The sequence below is a fragment of the Cavia porcellus genome, unplaced genomic scaffold (assembly GCF_034190915.1).
Source record: "Cavia porcellus strain 051 isolate PalLab524CR breed Dunkin Hartley unplaced genomic scaffold, mCavPor4.1 scaffold_18, whole genome shotgun sequence".
NCBI lineage: Eukaryota > Metazoa > Chordata > Mammalia > Rodentia > Caviidae > Cavia > Cavia porcellus.
The window spans coordinates 41,646,508-41,665,543 of record NW_026947501.1 but is presented as its reverse complement, the minus strand read 5'-3'; the positions used below and the strand labels follow the sequence as shown (position 1 = coordinate 41,665,543).

The following is a 19,036-nucleotide window of genomic DNA, read 5'->3' as shown; positions in this document are numbered from 1 at the left end:
TCCAAACAGTTCTCCATGAGCGAGGAGGAGGCGGGAAGAGAAGGCAAACGATGCTCTTGTTTTACTTTTAACAAAATGGAGCTGGGAGTAGAGCTCAGCTGTACCATATTTGTCTTCCTTGTAACACTCACACACACACACACACACACACACACACACACACACTCCAGGTTAGAGGGCTGAAGCCTTAGTGATTAACATCTCTCCAGCTCTATAGCTTTTGAAATGCTACAGTACTGTTATACCACTTTATGAGAGACTTCTGTCCACCTGAAGACAAGAATGTGGACTATAGGACAGTCTCAGGTCATCAACTCAATTACCCCCATTAAGAGGAAAGGCCTGTGCTTTCCTGTTGGCCTCCTCTGAAAGGGAAGGGTGAGATGTCTAAGTATTTATAATCAAATCACAGGGAGCTGTTGCCAAATGGGGTGAAAGTAAGGCTCTCATGTGACACAGGATGGTTTTCACTGGGGTCCTTGAGGCGTGAGAACAGTTCACATGTGGATTCCTAGAGGAAGATAGGATGCCTGAATTGAACAAACCCCCAAACAGTGTGAGCAGATTTCAGACCCTCCATCTGGGAGCAGCCCAGGCGGGGCTGAGTGGAGGTGACCCAAGGCACCCCTGAGAGCCACCCCTGCAAGCTGTAGAGGTGAGGACTCTCCAGGACTTCCCAGAGGAACTGCTTGCTTCCTTCTGCTACCTCCACCCACTGTGTGTTCCTGCTCTGTCAGGTGTCACGGGTCTGAAAAACTGTCCTCAAGTAGCACCACAGGTCCTTTGTACTCATGGGTTCTACATTCAAGGAGTGAACCAACTGCAGACTGAGAATATTTCTTTAAAAATCTGCATCTGAATTGGTTTGTTGATGTGTGCTTATACTTCCAGCACTGTGAGGCTGAGGTTTAAGTCCAGCCTAAGCAATTTAGCAACTTACTGAGACCGCCTCAAAATACAAAGGGCCGGGGACAGAGCTTAGTGTGAAGGCCCTGGATTGCACCTCCAGCACCTTGGTGAGGGACGTTGTATCTGTACTGAATACATGCAGATGTTTTTTCTTGTATCTCCTAAAGAGCAAACTACTATTCCCATAGCATTGCCACTGTATTAAGTGTAAGTTATCCAGAGAGGACGCAAAGCATCTATGCAGGGACACATGCAGGTTATACAAATATGATGTATATTCTACCAGGGCCCGAGCAGCCATGGCTCTTGGGATCCTTGGGGTAAATTCCCTCATGAAATACGACAGATGACTGGAAGGCAAAATCACTGACTAATCATTGTCACTAGGGAATTAAGGCCAGGAAATGAGACATAAATGCATGTGGGATATTTGAAATGCATTAAGTGATATGTGGGTGTCCAGAATAGCAGCAGCAATAGCACTAGGATATGGACCATCTACTCACCTACCACCCAGGGACACACCAAGGAACGCTGGAGAGTCTGGCCTCTTCTCTCTGCTCTGCAAACCCCATTCAAAAACACAGTTTGCAGGGAAAAAGGTTGAGAACCAAGAGCTCAAACCCATGATTACTCTGAGATGCGCCATGTGAAACTTGAAAACAGGAGGGTAACACTGTATGAACAAAGGGTCTGACACAGCAGGCAAAGCTGAGCTTGTCAGTGTCCCACCCCCAACTGTGCTGGGGGCACCTCCCCGCCCTGGTCTAACCAGGCCCAATCTTCAGCAGGACCCCATCTTCTCTTGCCTCATGCCCAGCTACACTTATGTCATCCAGCTTTCTGTCCGGTGATTTCCATAGCGACACTACCTTCAGAGAACCTGCCTGGAGCAGGAAGCAAAACAGCTGTGCCTGAGACAGGGATTTAGCTCAGTGTCATGAGTGCCTGCCTGGCAAGCATGAGGTTATGAGTTCGATGTCTGGTAACACACACACACACACACACACACACACACACTCCAGCCACACTTAACTTTTAACAAAATCTTGGCCTATTCAAAGAACTCTTCATTGGCAGTGAAAAATGATTCAGAACTTTATTGAAAGAAAGCAATAAATAATACTGTGATTAAAATAGTTCAAAAGTATATATATGTATATGACTGTATACTTTGTTACATACTCAGAAAATTCCACAAAAATTAATAGAAAAAGGGCAGTAATATGGATTGTACAAGTGAATTGTATGTATAAACCAAATTATTTTTTTTCTTTTTCTTTTTCTTTTTTTTTCTTTTTTTTTTTTTGTCTTTTTCGTTTTTATCGGTACCAGGGATCGAACTCACGACGGCCTGCTTGCAAGGCAGGCGCTTATGCCACTGAGCTAAATCCCCAGCCCCTGCATAAACTAAATTAAAAAGGCATGCTGCCTCTACCCATGTATCAGTTGCACAATAAATAACATGCACCATGATCTGACTCCTTCCTTGCTGGCTTTTTAATATGCCAGTGAAAAGCAAGTTGCTTTTGCTACTTGTTCAATCCAAAATGGCTATGTCATCAAAATCTAAAAATGTATGACTAGTTGAAACATGTTTATAAACCAATGTAAAAAGGTGACTGACATATGAAAAATAAGGCCTTGATTAGTTAGAGTTGTACAACTTTATTTTCAGGGTTTCCTGCTCTCATCTGCTCATGCACCAATGTCTGTGAGATGTGAGCACAGTGCTCAGTGATTGGTCCTCTAAGAATAGCTGGAGGCACCTTCCACATGCTCACAGGAAAGAGGCAGGGAAGGTGCCAGGCTGGGGTCCACCCCTGGCCACTCCAGCCCTGCTGAGAGCAGCTCCAAGCTCATGGCTTCTGGTCAAGTCTCTGAAGACAAGCTCCCCAAGTCCAGAGACAGGATGGGGAAAAGGGAACCAGTGCTAAGAAAGTTCTATAGTGCTCTGGTGCAACGGTTCAGTCCGGACTTTATTAGACTCTGATTTCTTGCTAAAAAAAAGAACAGTTAAGGTCAGTCAACCTCAAAATATGACAACTGCTTGGAATGAAGTCTTCTGATTTTAAAATGACTGATGTAGAGCAAGGTGAAGGATAATGCACATTGCTTATGTCACAACAATTTTATAAATGTAGTAAACTGGGCTGGGGATTTAGCTCAGTGGCATAAGCACCTGCCTTGCAAGCAGGCAGTCCTGAGTTTGATCCCTAGTACCGATAAAAACAAAAAAGACAAAAAAAAGTGTAGTAAACTAATTTTTTCAGGGATGGCTTATCATTAAAAAGTTAAATAGTAATAATTACAATATGTGCACAATTTACAAAAGCCGTGTATTTGTTCATAGGGTTTATACATACAAGCATTACAGTACATTCATTTGAAAGACTAAAATTAGATATAAGAACATGAATTGCTTCCAGAGATATTTATAGCCTAAACATAGATGAAAAAGTAAGTAACTATATAAATGAAAAGTCCTAAGTTTACAAAAATAGAAGAAACATTAAATTCTAAAATATTTTCTGTATGTTATTGATGAATTTTTCACTAATTAAAAACTCTGTTATAAAATATCTTAGGAGTCCATATAACAAGTATTAACAGATAGCGATTCGACTGAATTAAAAAACGTAGTCTCTGTTGGATTCAAAATGCTGCATATCATCTGTAGAAGTAGTGCAGGAAAACTGGAAGATAAAAACAAACAGAAAGCCTCTCTTAACACAAACCACCTGGAAAAGGACCATGACTTCAGACACACACGCTGGGGCCCACTTCCCCAGGCCTCCTGCCTCCTCCCTGCTGGAGCGTCAGCAGACAGAACACTGAGGACCCTGCTCATGGACTAGAGAGGTTTTACATTTTGTGACAGTTTTAAAAGTTAAAGTTAAAAGACTATGGAGCCCATCCCAGATTCCAGCTGAGGCACTGAACACAAGCACAGTAGGCAGAGCTCCAGCTGGGGTTCTGATCACGGGTCAATGACACCTCTGCCATCAGTCAGTCAGAGCTCTAGACCATGAGGACACAAGTGGCTCACTGGCGCCCAGGCATGGCAATGCAGCTTTGTGTTTAAAATGTCTGCCATGTATGGTGGCACGTCTGCAATCCCGTATGTCAGAAGGCTGAGGCAGAAAGATTGCAAGTTTGAACAAGGACTAGATGATCTAGGAAGACCCTGTCCCCACTAAAAAGGGGATGGGGTGCTAGGGATATAGCACAGTGGGAACACTCTGGGTTCAATTCCCCATATATGTGTGCGTACATGTGTGTTTGTAACAAAGCCAGTATAGGAGCTGTGTACCACTGTGTATAAACACAGTGGAAGAGATGCTTCCCAATCTCAGGCTCTGGCCTCCTGGTGTGGTCAGCTTTTGGGGTGCTTTTTTCCTCAGTTGCTGCTTTCCTGCCCACCCCCCAACAATGGCATCAGCAGATCATCACTTCAAGTGAGTAGGCATTTTTAGCTTTTAGGAAAAAATGGGAACGAATGTGTTTTTCTTTAAAACTGGAGACACAAGGGAGACAGGAGAGGGGAGGTAAAAAGATTTAAGATGTCCTAGTACAGGTACCAACTCTCCATGATGAATTTAAGTACAACTAACTTACTAATAAAAATAAAAGTTAACAGAACAAAAATGACACACAGCCCTCTTTATGGTCAGCTAAAAACCAAAATCGCCTTGATGGGTACAGAGCTACTATTTCTGTCATTTTGAAGTTCCCCATGTAAATTGGCATGGTCTAAACCCACACTGTTAGCCCTGTTACAGCTTCACCCTGCTGTACAGGGATGATCTCCAGGGATTACGCTGCTCTCTACTCACCAACAGGAGGCTTAACAGGAGGAAGTCCTGGTTGTCGCAGAATCCAACTTCTGTGTTTCTGATACACTGCCTGTTCCAACAACCATGAGAGGAAGTGTGCAAAAACAAAGTGCTGTTAGTTTTAACACTTCACACGGGGCACAGGTAAGACACACATCTCCACACCTACAATGGTGTCTACTGAGGAATCCTAAGACTGCCTGGGAGAGTGAGGCAAGAGCATCAGAGGGCTGCCCAGAGTGGTTCTGTCACCACCCAAGGGGACACTGGCACCTAAAATAGCAATAGGGCCCCTTGGAAGTGCAAACCACCTCAGTGTGCACATACAGAAAGGACAACCACCTAACATAGCTACTCTGCAGCTCCTTAAGCCACACTTTGATATAGCAACTGGACTTTTCCTTGTGCCCTACAGCTAGACCTCCAGGAATGAATGGGGTGAATCAGCAGCATGAAGGGGAGGAGGGAACCCCAGCTGCTCTGCAGGCATTGCTCTCAGGGTGGGTTGCAGGCAAAGAGGCACAGCCCAGAGGCCATGGCCAGTGCTTCTCAGAAGACTAAAGCTTGTCTCAGTTTCTACAAAAAAGGATGGAGAACACGGAGGCAGGGGTCCTTGTTTGACAAACACTGGGTGGCTAAACAGGCAGTACAGCCCTGTCACAAACTGGGTAAAGAGCTTGCAACATCTTCTGCAGATATTTACACTCCCAGTTGTACAGTGTTTTGTTTTCCTGCAAGTATACCAGGAATACTTCTTAGCAACATCTTGCCATAGCTCTAGAAAAGACAGATAGCTGGCCGTGTTGGTAAGACTGGGCAGTCATTGTAAACCTTCATTCTAAAGTCTAGGAGACATGCTGTAATTTATCTTATACTCTCCACCTCACAAGTCATTTGTAACAGTCCACCTTCTTACCAATGTGGCATAGACATCTTCTATGTAATTTACCCTGACAACTTTTTCTATTCAATCCATTTAAATTTAGTGTTACACAGTTTGCCTGCACATGCCTGTAATCCTAGCACTCTGGGAGGTTGAGGCAGGAAAACTCCAAGTTCAAACCAGGCCTGGACAATTTAACAAGACCCTTTCTGGATAATAAAAGAAGGGGTGGTGTGTAGTACAGGTAGAAGGCTCCCTCCCCAGTACCACCCCAAACCCCAAAACAACAACCACAACCACAAAAATGCCACCAAAAAAACAAATCAACAACAAACAAACTCATTAATACTACCCTTTATTTTTGTTTTGTTTTGTTGAAACAAGGTCTCCCTGTGTAGTTCACACTGGCCCTACAATCCCTGTGAATTCGAGGCTGGTACTGAGCTCTCAGCAACCTTCCTGCCTTAGCTTCCCCAGTGCCGGGATTACAGGTGATCTCCACACCCAGCTATGTTAATATTGCTTGCAATGTTCAGAGAGAAAATGTGATTCTTATAGTGAAACAGAAATTGAAGGTACAGGGAAAACAACAGAGTACTCATTTAGACTATTTAGTAAGCCAATGGAAATTAAGCTCAAGGCCCGTCACAGCTTACTTACTTATCTATTTTATTTATGATACAAGGTCTTCCTATGAAGCTCAGTATAGCCTTAACCTGGATTTATGGTTCACATACATCTCAGATTCATGATTTTCCTGCCTGAGCCTCCCAAGTACTGGAATTACAGGCATGCACTTCCACGCCTTGCCAACATTTGTAAGACACCTTGAGGGAGAAAGTGTTAATTCTTAAGAACTTACTAGTTAAAAGACACATTGGAAAGTGTTCAGCTTTAAAAAGTTTATATAAATGTATTTTTCTCTGATTTTCATACAGGCAAGAAAGAGAAAAAAGGAAAACTACCTACACAGGGGGCTAACAACAGGAAACTTGTAAAAACCCCACTGGTACAGTTTATACAGCACAACCATGTACATCAGGAATGAGAAGGAATGAAGTCTCCACCTAACACTGAGATTGTCAGCAATGCACGAGGCTCAGGACTCCATCAGCTTCACCCACATGACACATTGAAGCATCAAAATCACATTACTATGATGCCCAAGTTACAGATATGGAAACTGAGGCACAGCACAGCTGCATGACTTGCTCAAGGTCATGTCCCTGCTACCACAAGAGCTGGATGTGGATGTGGGCTCTCTCAGGACCCTATCAGTGCCTTTTACTAGGTGGGCAGGACTGTCAGGGACTCAAGGTCTCCTCTCAGCCAACTGCACTCTTCAGTCAGCAGTTACATAAGGGCCATCCCGACTGCACTGGAAAGGTCAATGCCTTGCCATCTCTCACTGAGAAGGCAGCAGGGCTGCCCTAGCGGTCTCCACAAGGCTTCTGCCTTCTTCCCTGTCCCTCTTCAGGTGGCACAAGGTAAGTATATGGAAAGATAACACTGGAGGGAAGGGAAAAGGAAAGACAGAGTTGGCAGAACCTGGAAGTTGTGAGCTAAAGTTTACTCCGCCATTTCTTCTAGTGTGGAGAGAAGTCCCAAGTGTCACACTGCAATTTTCCTGGCAAGCCAGTGCTGCCTGCCACACACTGCACCCCACAGGTGCATCAGCCTCAGCCCTGAGAGCACAGATGGGTGCTCCACTTTATTAGTTGGGCAAGGATGCTAAGGTTCAACCAGACAGATTTTTTTAAAATTCTCTTATTGTTGTTAACCATTTTCCAACAAATGTTAGGGCTAATCCTGAACCATTGACACCTGGGCATGCAACCAAATTCAGATGCTTTGTAACACATACAATGGCCACTCTAGGTAATTATTAGCGCGCACATGCTCCCAGCCAGTGTTGCATTACATGGCCCACCACATACCATCCATCTGGATCTCATTGGGCTGCATAGAGCAGAAAGACTTGGAAGAAGAGACTCGGAAGTTTGCAGGGAGTGTCTCTGATGACCCAGTTGCCACGCCGTGAATGGCCTTTTCTCTAACCTTCTCTCTCCATGAAGGTGCTCTCCTAAAGTGTTTGTCATCCTCCTGGCAAATGAAAACACAGAACAGGCACACTCTAATAAAGATAACTGTCCTTCAGAAGGACTCCTAAGCCCCTGACTGTTTTGCTTTACTTAGCCTTTCCTGGTGACCTTCCAATGTGCTGCACACACTGGAACTTCAGTGTGAGAGGAAACATGATTACATTCCTGCTGGGCCCCAACTGGAGAAACGAGGGCAGTCCTGGGCACCAGGGATGTGATTTTCTCACCCATCAGAATATTTTATTTCTTACTGTGGACAAGCTCTTGCCTGCTATATAATGTACTTTTATTTATTTTCAAAATATTCTGGCTACAAATAATCCAACAAATGCTTTGCTTCCAGATTCAGCTTCCATCTTCTTTGTGAAAATCAAGTACTCTTGGAGCTCACTGAAGACAATCGTAATGTATGGCAACAGGTGAGTTATGATTTAGCATGAGGGGAAATTTAATATACTTTTGAAAGAAACCTTCCAAACAGAAGAACTGGGGCAGGACAGTCAGCTGTCACCAAAACACAACTTAAGACTTTGATCGCAGGCTGCAATCTGTTTGACAATATAGAAATAATTTTTGAAGGTTGCCAAAAATTAAGTAGTGGACCAAGAGCAAGGATCAGTAGTAGAGCACTCAACTGGCATATGTGAAGCCCTGAGGTTGATTCCTAGCAGTGAGAGGAGAAAAAAGCTGAAAACTTACGACATCAAAACGTCTGACAGTCCCAAGGACCAAAAGGTCGGCAAATTCTTTGTCCAAGACATTTCGAGCCTGAAGTAACAAAACAACAACTAAATATATCTGAAGGATGTTACACATTACAATTTTTTAAAACAAAGACTTCAAAGACTCACATGCTTGCAACACAAACTGGAAAGAAAAGATAGTGAAAAATCAAGCATTTGCTTATTTTGAACTACCATATTATAGATTAGTTATGGAAAGTGATTACTAGTTGTCTAGAGTTAAATTTTCTCTCCATTCAAATGAAAAATAAGTATTCTAGAACCACAGAAAAACCGAACACTGTGGCTAAGCAGACAGAGGCACAGACTCCGTTGTCACCTTTCTGTTCTCTGTCGGGATCTGTAACAACAGGGCCAATGTGTTGTAATCGAAGGCTTCATCTAAGGCCAGCTGCGCGCCATGAACCCCACTCTCTATGAGGTTGTTTGCATATTCTTTAAGGCCAATGGATATGACCCAGCGAATCACTCGATCATTGCTCCAAACAAGCACATCTGTGAAAGAACAAAACAACTGTAAATGTGGCTTCAGAAAACCTCTTCATCATACATGTCCTGCAATGCAGGGGAAAGATTCCTAGCATGGATCTTGATCCCTCAGCTCCTGAAAATGGACTCCACACTCACAAATACTGACAGACACACACCTAGACACAGCTGTTTTGGTTCTGCCTCATTCTAATAAAAACTTTCCCTTTAGAAGCCTCCCCTAGTGCACTCAGGTGTCACAGTAAGATTGTGGATGGGATATATTCAGGGAACAATACAGCATGATTGGCTGAGGATGTAGCTTGGTGGCAGATCACTTGCGTAGTATGTACAAGGCCTGGGGTTCAATCCTAAGACTGCAAAAACATCAGGCTGAGGGTCAGAGTCAGACCTAGCACGTATAAGCATGTTTCCTACACAGACCCCAGGGTCTCCTGATATGCTTCTCCATCATGAAAGGGGCAGATACCATGACAGTTCAGATACCTTGCTGAGTTCAACACAAACTCTTTGCTTCTGACCTTCTGACCTTCGTTTTCTTTTACTTTTTCTTGTTGTTGTACTGGGAATCAAACTCAGAGCCTTGTGCTTACCAGGTAGGTGCTAAGCCACTGAGCCATACCCCAGCCCCTGTGCTTCTGAAGCTTTGGTCATATCAACATCTTAATATATTACAAAGAAAGAATTTTAAAGACATTCCAGCATACTAGATTTTGGCAATCGTATATCATACAAAGATAATTATTAAATGTATTCTATTACAGACCAAAAAATTGCCACTCTGTAAAAATATATCTGACCACCAATCTTTTCAAAGACTGCTTTTGCCAACTGACAAAATATGGAGAGGGGATATAGAAAACAAATTAAATGGATTAATACATTTCATGTCTGATTTTTTTTCTCAACTTTGTTTTGGTACCAGGGATCAAACTCATGACCTTGCACTTGCCAGGCAGCTGCTCTGTTGTTGAGCTATATCCCCGGCCATGACTTTCTTTTCTAAATAGACCTCAACGTATTCTTTGTTTTAAAAGAATTAAAACCCAGGCCTTGCACAGACTAGGCAAGTGTCCTACCACAGGGCTACATCCCTGGCCAATAGATAATCCTTTATTTTATTTAGAAAAAGACATCAGAATGAGGATGAAAATAACAGAACCACGATGCAGCCTGAATGAATCAACTATGGAAGACTTGACACAGTGCTTGATCATTATTCAGTAAGTCTCATTTCTTCTCATCACTGCAGTGCTATTAGTAACTACCGAGAATTCTGAGAGACTCTCGTGAGCATGACATTCAGTGTTGTCTTCAGAGAAAATGCCTGTCCCTGTCATACTGAGGGGGCTGCCATGCCCTCTCCTACCTCCTGGCCTGTTTCTGACATGTCTTTCCTTTGCCCACAGGACACTCTGTGGTTTCTGTAAGGACTGCAATCCCAGTTAGTATGGGTGCTGTGGCAGGAGGGTCACAGGTGTAATCCCAGACCAGGGTACTTAGTGAAATTCTGTCTCAAAATAAATAAATAAATTACAAAATTATGGGTGCTAGGCTATTGGTTGCCTTGACCTCTCCCTCCCTCTGGGAGCAGAACTGTGTGCCCTGCATGCTGCCACAGGCCTTAGAAAAAGCTCCCAAAGCTGTAGTTTTGACCTCTATCCAGTAAGCAAAAGGCAGTGGCTTGTTTGCCTTGCTCTGATCTAATAGCATAAGGCAGCATCTCTGAGAGAGCGTATACAGTGTACAACAACAAAAGGAAAACTACATGAAAGAATGCCAGCACCAAGAGGGTAGCCTACAGACTGAGATAAGCACACACTGTCTCAGGGCACCCCTTTTCATACCTCCTCTTGTTATCATGCCAAGCCAGTTGTTTCCACTTAAAAGTCTTCCCTGATTTATTTTTTTGTGGTACTAGAGACAGAAGCCAGAGCCCTGAGCATGCTAGGCAAGTCTTTTTTCACTGAACTACATTCTTAGCACCCCTAATTTTCAAATCTAGTTTTAGTGTTCTGAGACAGGGTCTCACTAAATTGCCAGGTCGGCCCTGAATTTGTGATCTTCCTGCCTTAGTATTCTTAGTAGCTGGAACTGTAATTTGTTTAATTTCCAGATAAATGTATGATTATTTTGTGCTTTTTTTTTTTTCAGTCCTAGGGATCAAACCCAGGGCAATGCAAGTGGTAAGCAAGTGCCTTATCACTAAGCCCTTGATTTCTTTTTGAGGTACTCAGGAATAAACACAGGGATTTGCACTGAGCTGCATCTCTAGCCCTGTTATACTTTTCATTTTGACAGAAGGTTTCACGGAGTCCAAGCTGCCTGGGCTAGGCTTGTGACTCTGCTGCTATATCCTCCCAGAGTGCTAGGATTGCAGGTATGTGCCAGCTCAGCTGGCTGCTATACTTTTTCAAACAGGCAATCACCCAGGCTGCCTGGGAAGCAGCAGGCATGTGCTGCATCCATCCGGCATAATGTACTTGCCTTTAACTACATCCTGACTTTCTTCTCTTCTTCTTTCCAGTTCTTTCCAATCATAATTTAACCTTTTCAGGCACATAAGTCCACACTGGAAGCTGTTCCTATTTACAAAATAAGGGGTTATTTAACGGTGGCAATGTGAAGTCTCTTGATCCGTTAGGAAGAAACACTTGCACTGCCTCACCTGTGAAAACTGTCAACCATTTTCAGCCGCCCCCGCAGGTCTTTCTTGGTCAGGTGGTCCAGCATCCGAGCATCCACAAGGCACTCCATGAAATAGCTTCGGTACTGAGGTAGGCCCAGGCTGGGCAGCCACTCATTGCCAATCCACTCGTGGTCCATGTCCCCATATGCAAGTGTCTGATTTCAACAAATGAGTGACATCAGTTCAGATTTTTAATCTAGACAACATTCTTAAAGGCTAAATGAATGACAACATTGCTTTTCATAATTTCTAAATATTTGGTCTCCCATTCCTACCTTTTCAAATTCCTAAAGTTTTATCCAACAGAAATCATATTGGCAAAATTTTATGACTCATTTAGGACAATTTACCAAGCTATAGAAAAATCATACCTGTCTATAAATTCCTTTTCTGAATTAGTTTTCAATATAATAATATAGGAATAAAGAATGATCATGACTCATGAACAAGTTTGAAGAATCAATTCAAATCATTCAAATGAGCTCTAGCTGGTTTTAATTTTATTTTTAATACTTTGTCTTCCTAAATGACAAGTGTATTTGAAAATCAGGAAAAGTAAATTTAAAATGATAAACGAACAACTAATGAGACTAAGAACAAAAACAGAAAAATACAATTAAATTTAGAAGACTTCAACACTCCTCTCTTAACAACTGGTTCAATGTGCCAATCAAAAAACCAAAAAGGACTAAGAAAAGGAAAACAATCAGGAAGGCTACAGACAAAAACAATACTGTCAATCAATCTGACCCAGATATAACTTACACTTTTTCCTTTCTTTTTTTTTGGGGGGGGGGTACTGGGAATTGAACTCAGGACCTCATGCTTGCAAGGCAGGTGCTGCAACACTGAGCTAAATCCCCAGCCCCTCCCCACAACCTTTAAAGACAGAGATTCCCATTATATTACCAGGATTGAGTGCAGTGGCTATGCACAAGCACTCCCTATGCAAAGAGATATTGATGCCACTCTTAGTATGATGTCCATCTTAGTTTAATGCCCAATTGTCATAGGACATTATAACAGCCAACTTCTGGGCTCAGTCTCTTGAGTTTTGGCAACTACAGGGGTGCATCATCACATCTGGCTTCAGGACGTACTTTTTTGTGGTGTGGTATGGTGGTGCATGCCTGTAAACCCAGCACTCAGGAGGCTGAGACAAAAGTATTTCGAGTTTGGGACTAGTCTGCACTACACCAAAAATAAGGAATCATGGTAAGTAGGTTTACTGACTCAGGAATAGGTTGGTTCACCAACTGAGGAGGAAAAAAAAAAAATCAATGAAATTTGCCCAATTACGAGATCAGCAAAGAAAGCCATGTCTCATAATACCTTATGTGGCACAAGATCCATCATTCAGTTATGAAACTCAGCATTCTAGGACGAAAGACCCACCGCCTCAATCTATTAAGGGTCATCTACCAAAAGCCTGCAGCTAAAAACCTCACAATGAGGGACCAAATGTCTCCCTGAACGGAAAGAAGCACAAGGGGTGTCCACTGTCACCGTTTATGTTTGGCTGTGCTGGAGACCTGGCCACTGTAATGGCAGGAAAAACATAAAAATGGCATGAGTTGAGAAAGACATAAACCTCTCTTTATTAGTAAATGACACAATTATCATTGTTGAAAAAGTCTATGAAATAGCTATTAGGATTTATACATGAATTTAGCAAAGCTGCTGAATATACAATGAATACACAAAAATTAACATTTCTAAATATACAAAATGAACTGGAAATTGAGATTTTAGAAGTATCTTATATAATGGCACTAAACTGCATAAAATCCTTAGCAACCAATTCAACAGAATATGTCCAAGGTCTGTACAATGAAAAATAGACATGATATACAACCACTTCACAGAGAATGGTTCGTTATGCTCTCCAGCTAAGGAAGATTAAATTACATTCACAGGAATCCTAAGGTACATTGAGGAATCCTTTAAAATAAAAACTATCCATTCCCATCCATCCTCTCCTGGCTTGAACTCAGGGTTTCATACCTGCTAGGCAAGCACTCTAACCTGAGCTACATCCCCAACCCCTTACAACAGGGTCTCACTAGGCCCAGGCTGGTCTCTAAGTTGATATCTTCTAGCCTCAGCCTCCTGAGTGATGGGATTACAGTCATAAACCACCATGCATGGCCTCCATGTTTGGTTTAGAACAATGGATTCCACTCTAGTATTTTATTTGTTCCAGTCAAGATACAAGGGATGGCTCAGCTAAGAGGAATGTTCCAATTCTAACAGAAAAGATTTCATAACTTTCTTTAAATGATGAGTGACAAATATACCACTATGGTAACCATTAAGATACCTAACAATGTTACCATGATGCAGTCCTTTGAGTCATACTTTCATGGGCCTGGGATTCACAGCCTGAATATTTGATGTTTTCTGGCCTGCTGACTATGCTCTCTTCTAATGAGTAGAAGAAATCTTCCAAATAAAAAGCTGTGCGGAAGCAAACCCTCCATATCTCTGTTTACTACTTTTGCAGTTGCTGATAATGCAGATTCTGACAGCTCAGACTCAGTTTGAGGGAGAGCCTCCTCCTCTCCCTGGCTGCCACCACAGCCTTCTGAAGAAGTGTGCAAAGGGACCTCATGCTCCAAGCATGGACAAGTCACGCTCAGTCTCAAGGTCAGTAAAATGCGAGCTCCATGAGAGTGGGACTGCAGCTGTCCTGCTCATTAATGGCTCCTGGCAGCTGGCACAGCCTTCTTACACAGCCAGTCATATCTTACATCTGATATGCGAACAGTTCTGACCACACTTGAGTGTTCCTTCCAAAGCTCAGTCAGGAGTGAGGCCACCCAGTGCCAGCACGGGCAAAGCACAATGCTTTGTGCTAGCATAGCTCTGTCCTAGCAGCTCTGTCTGGGAAAGGATGGTGGCAAAGTGCACCAAGCTTCTGCAGAACATTGCATGTGGGGTAAATCTGGAATCTTCTGCATGGGCCCCTTTTATATGGTCACTGCAAAAAGCAAATGTTAAGCTTATTCAACTACACTTTATGTCTCTGATGCTATTTCATATTGAAGTGGTGACCATATTCTACTTTGTCTTTTGGAATATATTGAAACTTACGTAATTATGAAATGCACTGCTTAATTCACTGATGGTCATTGTTGGTCCTGTAGAGAGACCTCTAACTAGGTGAATTTAAGTGATTCTAGAGGCAGGGAGTATCTAAACCCAGGGAGGGAAACCCAGTTAGTAGCTATTCTCTTTCTTCTTAGTTTTTGTTTCTAAACTTTTTGTAATTTTGAGACAGGATTTTACTATGTAGTTTAGGCTGACCTTGAACTCATTATGTAGCCTATGCTGGTCTCAAATTTGCAACAAACATGCTTGATCAACCTCCCAAGTCCTGGGATGACCCATATGTGTCACCAAGTTCCACCTCTCTTTTTTTTCAAATGAACAAACAAAACAAACAACCAAGTGCTATAACTGAATAACCTTTAGAAATGCAAACAGAAGCAACTGTTTCAAGCATCATCTTGGAATCAGCAAATTCTAATCTTAACTCATTTATACTTGCTTTCAGACATATGCTAACTCTTCTGAGCCCCCGAATACCATGCCCCTGGGAAAAGCTGAAGAACTACAAGTCCCCTGGTACTGCACTGTGCCCACCAAAGACCCAAGAGGGCAGAGGGATGCTGGGAATTTAACCAAGTCATCTGACTCAGACACTGTAAAACATGGGGCAGAGCTTTCTGTGTAGTGAAGAGTTAGGCAGCTGAAATTCAATCTCTGTGAAGTGATAAGCCTTAATTTCTGAGAACTCCATTACTAAGATCTTTAACTCAACACAGTAGGGCAGTACTTAGTCAAATAACAATATAAAGACATAGAGGGAAAGGCCCCATGCCAACTTTCAGGTTTAGAAGTGTATTTCATGATTTTTTTCAGCAGTACATTTTAGAACAAAACTAACCCAGCAACGAACTACATGTACATAAACTCAGGAGTTGCCTAAACCAGGGGACTTTGTATAAAAGATTCTATTCATAAATAAAACAACCTTCGTTCAAAGTAATTTCCATGATCCCATATGGGAAATGTTCAAAATTATCCATGAGATGTAATCTTTAATCCTGTGATTTATTTGATTACATTCTTCAAGTCATTAATGATACTATGAATAAATTAAGGTGTGAAAAACACCTACTAAAGCAGGTCACACAAGTTTACATCCTCAATTGCTTTTTGTTGCTACAGAGTGAAGAAATATTATAGAAAGACTCCAACCTTATCCAGCTTCCCTCCTCATCTTCCTGATGTTAGGTTGTTAGGAATGTAAAAGAACATAACTATTAGTATTAGTGAACTTTAGTAGTGTAAGCAAATTAATTCTGCAGGGAACATGCACCTTGACTGAGTGAAAAACATTCAAAATATCAATGCCTCATGCAAAAACTCATGAAAATCCAAGAATTTCAATTTTCCATGCAAGGAGCAGACTTTTTCCATGCCAACTAACCTCATACAGTAGACTGTTGGCGTTAGACAACCACAACGCAGTGCTCAATGGAGGTCTCTCCAAAAGGAGAAGCAAATTACATCTTCTCTAAATGGGGCAAATCTATAAACTAAATTCTTGTAAAAATCTAAAAAATGCAAATACGACTATACGCTATGAGCTAATAACCTAAAAAGAACACATTATATTTGAAACAAATGCAAATTAACTTTTGTTTTCAACAAAAGACAAAGTCTGGAGTAGGAAACCCACTTTGGAACATGAGCTGCAGGGCTGACTGACCATCTGAGATGTGGCTGCGAGTGTTTCCATCTCTTCATGTGTTAACCAGACATTTCCTGTGGCCTAAGGTGACCCCAGTGCACCAGCCACATCCAGGGCAAGGGAAGCATGACAGAAAGGAGAAGGACGCACATATGAGCCACAGGCACAGTAAGGAGCCACGAGGCAAAGGTCACTCTTTGCACATTTTCATTTCATGCACCCACAGAGAAAGCCAGAGATCATTAACACAGGCTCATCCTCTTTTAAACAATAACAGTGTGATCGGAATATAAGGAGAACAGCACACAATTTCCAGATCACATGCTTAAAAGTATGGATGAGAACATACTTTATATTTCTGAAAAGTTACTTTCCCCAGTAACTGATGATTCAATAGACAGTATTTTCAATAGTCTCACCATGTTGGAGGTATAGCTCATGATAGGGTTTTTGCCTGGCTCTCCCAAAGCACTAGGTTTAAGCCTCAGTACAGCAAAACAAAAGAATAAAACAAAACACACAGAAAGCAGTCTCACCCCAACACAGGCTAACAACAGGATGCTCTGGCCTTGGCTTCCTGTGGCTGCTTTCAGCAGATGATCCAAAGCCAGAGGAAGCCCAGGAGGCCAGGGCACAAGATAGTGAGCACAGGAGAGCCAAACAATGCAAACACCAAAAACAAAGCACTTGTCACCATCTGAGTCAAACCTGAGACTGATGGCCACTCTGCTAGCCCACTGTAAGCTCCCCAAGAACAGCAATTTCTGTGTTTGTAACTGGTGATATGGAGAGTCTTTCTGATGTGAGGTCTAGTCCTTGCCAATAGTTCAACTGAATCACAGAAGCTCCCTTTTGAAAGAGGGTTCTTAAAAGCTTTGAAAAAGCCATGCAGCATCTTCATTTCTACAAAGCCCACATTAATGTGGAAATAGCTGCAGAACAGACTGATACTGGTTACAAAACATTCCACCAAGGGAAAGTGTTCTTTGGCCATACGTTAAAAAAAAAAAAAGGCTTATTGTTCATTTTCATAATTCTCTAACAACAAAATCTTCACACTTTTTTGTGTATAAAGTTACTGTAGGCAGACCTTGCTCTGCTGCTCAGAAGGATGTCTACACAGCTCTAAGAGTTTGTTGAACATCTAAATGAAAAACCCCTGAACTTTGCAACTTAAGAGCTGGCCTGCTCTTCCCTTCTAATAACCACCAATGTTTCATCAGAAGAGTCACCAGGAAGCTCTTTGAGGGCTCTTCACTACTCCCCAAGTGGACAGCATCTTTGTGAGCACAGGCATGGTTGGACAGACACATGCAGCTCCCAAGACCCAGAGCACCTGCTGGTGCCGTGACACACAACCACAGTGCATCTAGGAAACTCAGCATTTTTCCTCCTTTAGTTCTTGTAGGGAAAAAAAGACATCCACAAAGAAGAGAAGCTTAGAACCGTCCAGGAACCAGTGGATTTCTGGGAGGTGACCACCCCTTGTTAGCATGTCAACTGTATGTCAGTGGCACCTCTGGACTGCCACAAATTACAGTTACTCTGTAAGTCCCGCCTATATGTGCAGTGATGCAGATGCACTCACACGCACAAGACTGAAGGAAAGAAGCCACACACAACAAAGTAAGGGCAGCCCAACCTAGTTTATAGCCAAGGGGCCGTAGCCAGGTGCTTATTTATGCCCGGGGATTGTATGCAAGGGTTTATACATTCCTGGGCTTATCTGTATATTTTGCTACCTGTATACTTGAAGAAAAACAATATTTTCTGCAAATAATTTGCTTAGCAAGTACCTTTATATACAGTACAAGTGCTAATTATTGTTTAAACTATGAAATAGAAATCAAAGTTCAAGGATAGAATACTACTTAAAATACTAACTTTTCCTTCCTCAAGAGGTCCTTAAACTTACTCAATTTTGACAAATTCATACATATGTTTGTGACAATCAGTTTTCTACCTTTCAAAAAGCCTTCTTTCTTAAACGAGGCCTTTCTAACCAAGTTTTATTCATTTATGTAATTATTTATTTTTTGGTCTTTTCTGAAACGGGATCTCATTACGCAGTTCAAGCTGTTCACACTGTAACCCACTGGCCTCGAACTCACAGTGATCCTCCCACCTCAGCCTTCTGAGTGCTGGAACTACAGGCATGTGCCACCACGCCTGGCTTTAACCACACTTTTACACAAGCAGTTCACACATTTTCTTTGGATCACTCAACCCCTCCAAGTTAGGGGCTGTACTATGCTTTCCTTAAATTTTAAGTTGAAACCACCCTGTATGATTAGGAAGCAGCACGGAAACATTAGCAGGCCACTGCTTTTGTGGGCTCTGCCTTCCTCCTCCACAGAGGGCACACAGAGCCTCTGTGAACATACCTTTTTCAATGTGGGTGGAGCCGAAGGGCTGGTGAGCCACAGGGTTTCCTGGATGGCCAGCCGCAGCTTCAGTCTGTGCAGAGGGTGGCTGATGCCAATCTCTTGCTGGATCTGTCTGTCTGACAGAGCTGACATGATGGCCCCACTTTTCACATTTGCTCTGCAGGCAGCCACATAGCAAGCAGGCATCCCAACCCAGAGCTAGAAACAAGAATCAAAAGACCAGAACATCAGGTAGAGAC

At 42.5% G+C, this 19,036-nt stretch overlaps 1 protein-coding gene across 1 annotated transcript in view; it reads right to left on the bottom strand.

Moving 5' to 3' along the window:
* Positions 1-1,989: 1,989 nt before the first annotated feature.
* LOC134471432 (liprin-alpha-1-like) overlaps positions 1,990-19,036 on the bottom strand; it is a 57,996-nt gene continuing 40,949 nt past the window's right edge. Inside the window, exons 15-24 of the mRNA XM_063230337.1 lie at positions 18,795-18,995; positions 16,429-16,491; positions 15,918-15,940; positions 11,631-11,810; positions 11,450-11,547; positions 8,793-8,968; positions 8,430-8,498; positions 7,566-7,731; positions 4,746-4,815; positions 1,990-3,605 (exon numbers count right to left, since the gene is read on the bottom strand). Coding sequence (XP_063086407.1) covers positions 4,757-4,815; positions 7,566-7,731; positions 8,430-8,498; positions 8,793-8,968; positions 11,450-11,547; positions 11,631-11,810; positions 15,918-15,940; positions 16,429-16,491; positions 18,795-18,995 — 1,035 coding nt within the window. The 3' untranslated portion in view covers positions 1,990-3,605; positions 4,746-4,756. The remainder of the gene's footprint in view (positions 3,606-4,745; positions 4,816-7,565; positions 7,732-8,429; positions 8,499-8,792; positions 8,969-11,449; positions 11,548-11,630; positions 11,811-15,917; positions 15,941-16,428; positions 16,492-18,794; positions 18,996-19,036) is intronic.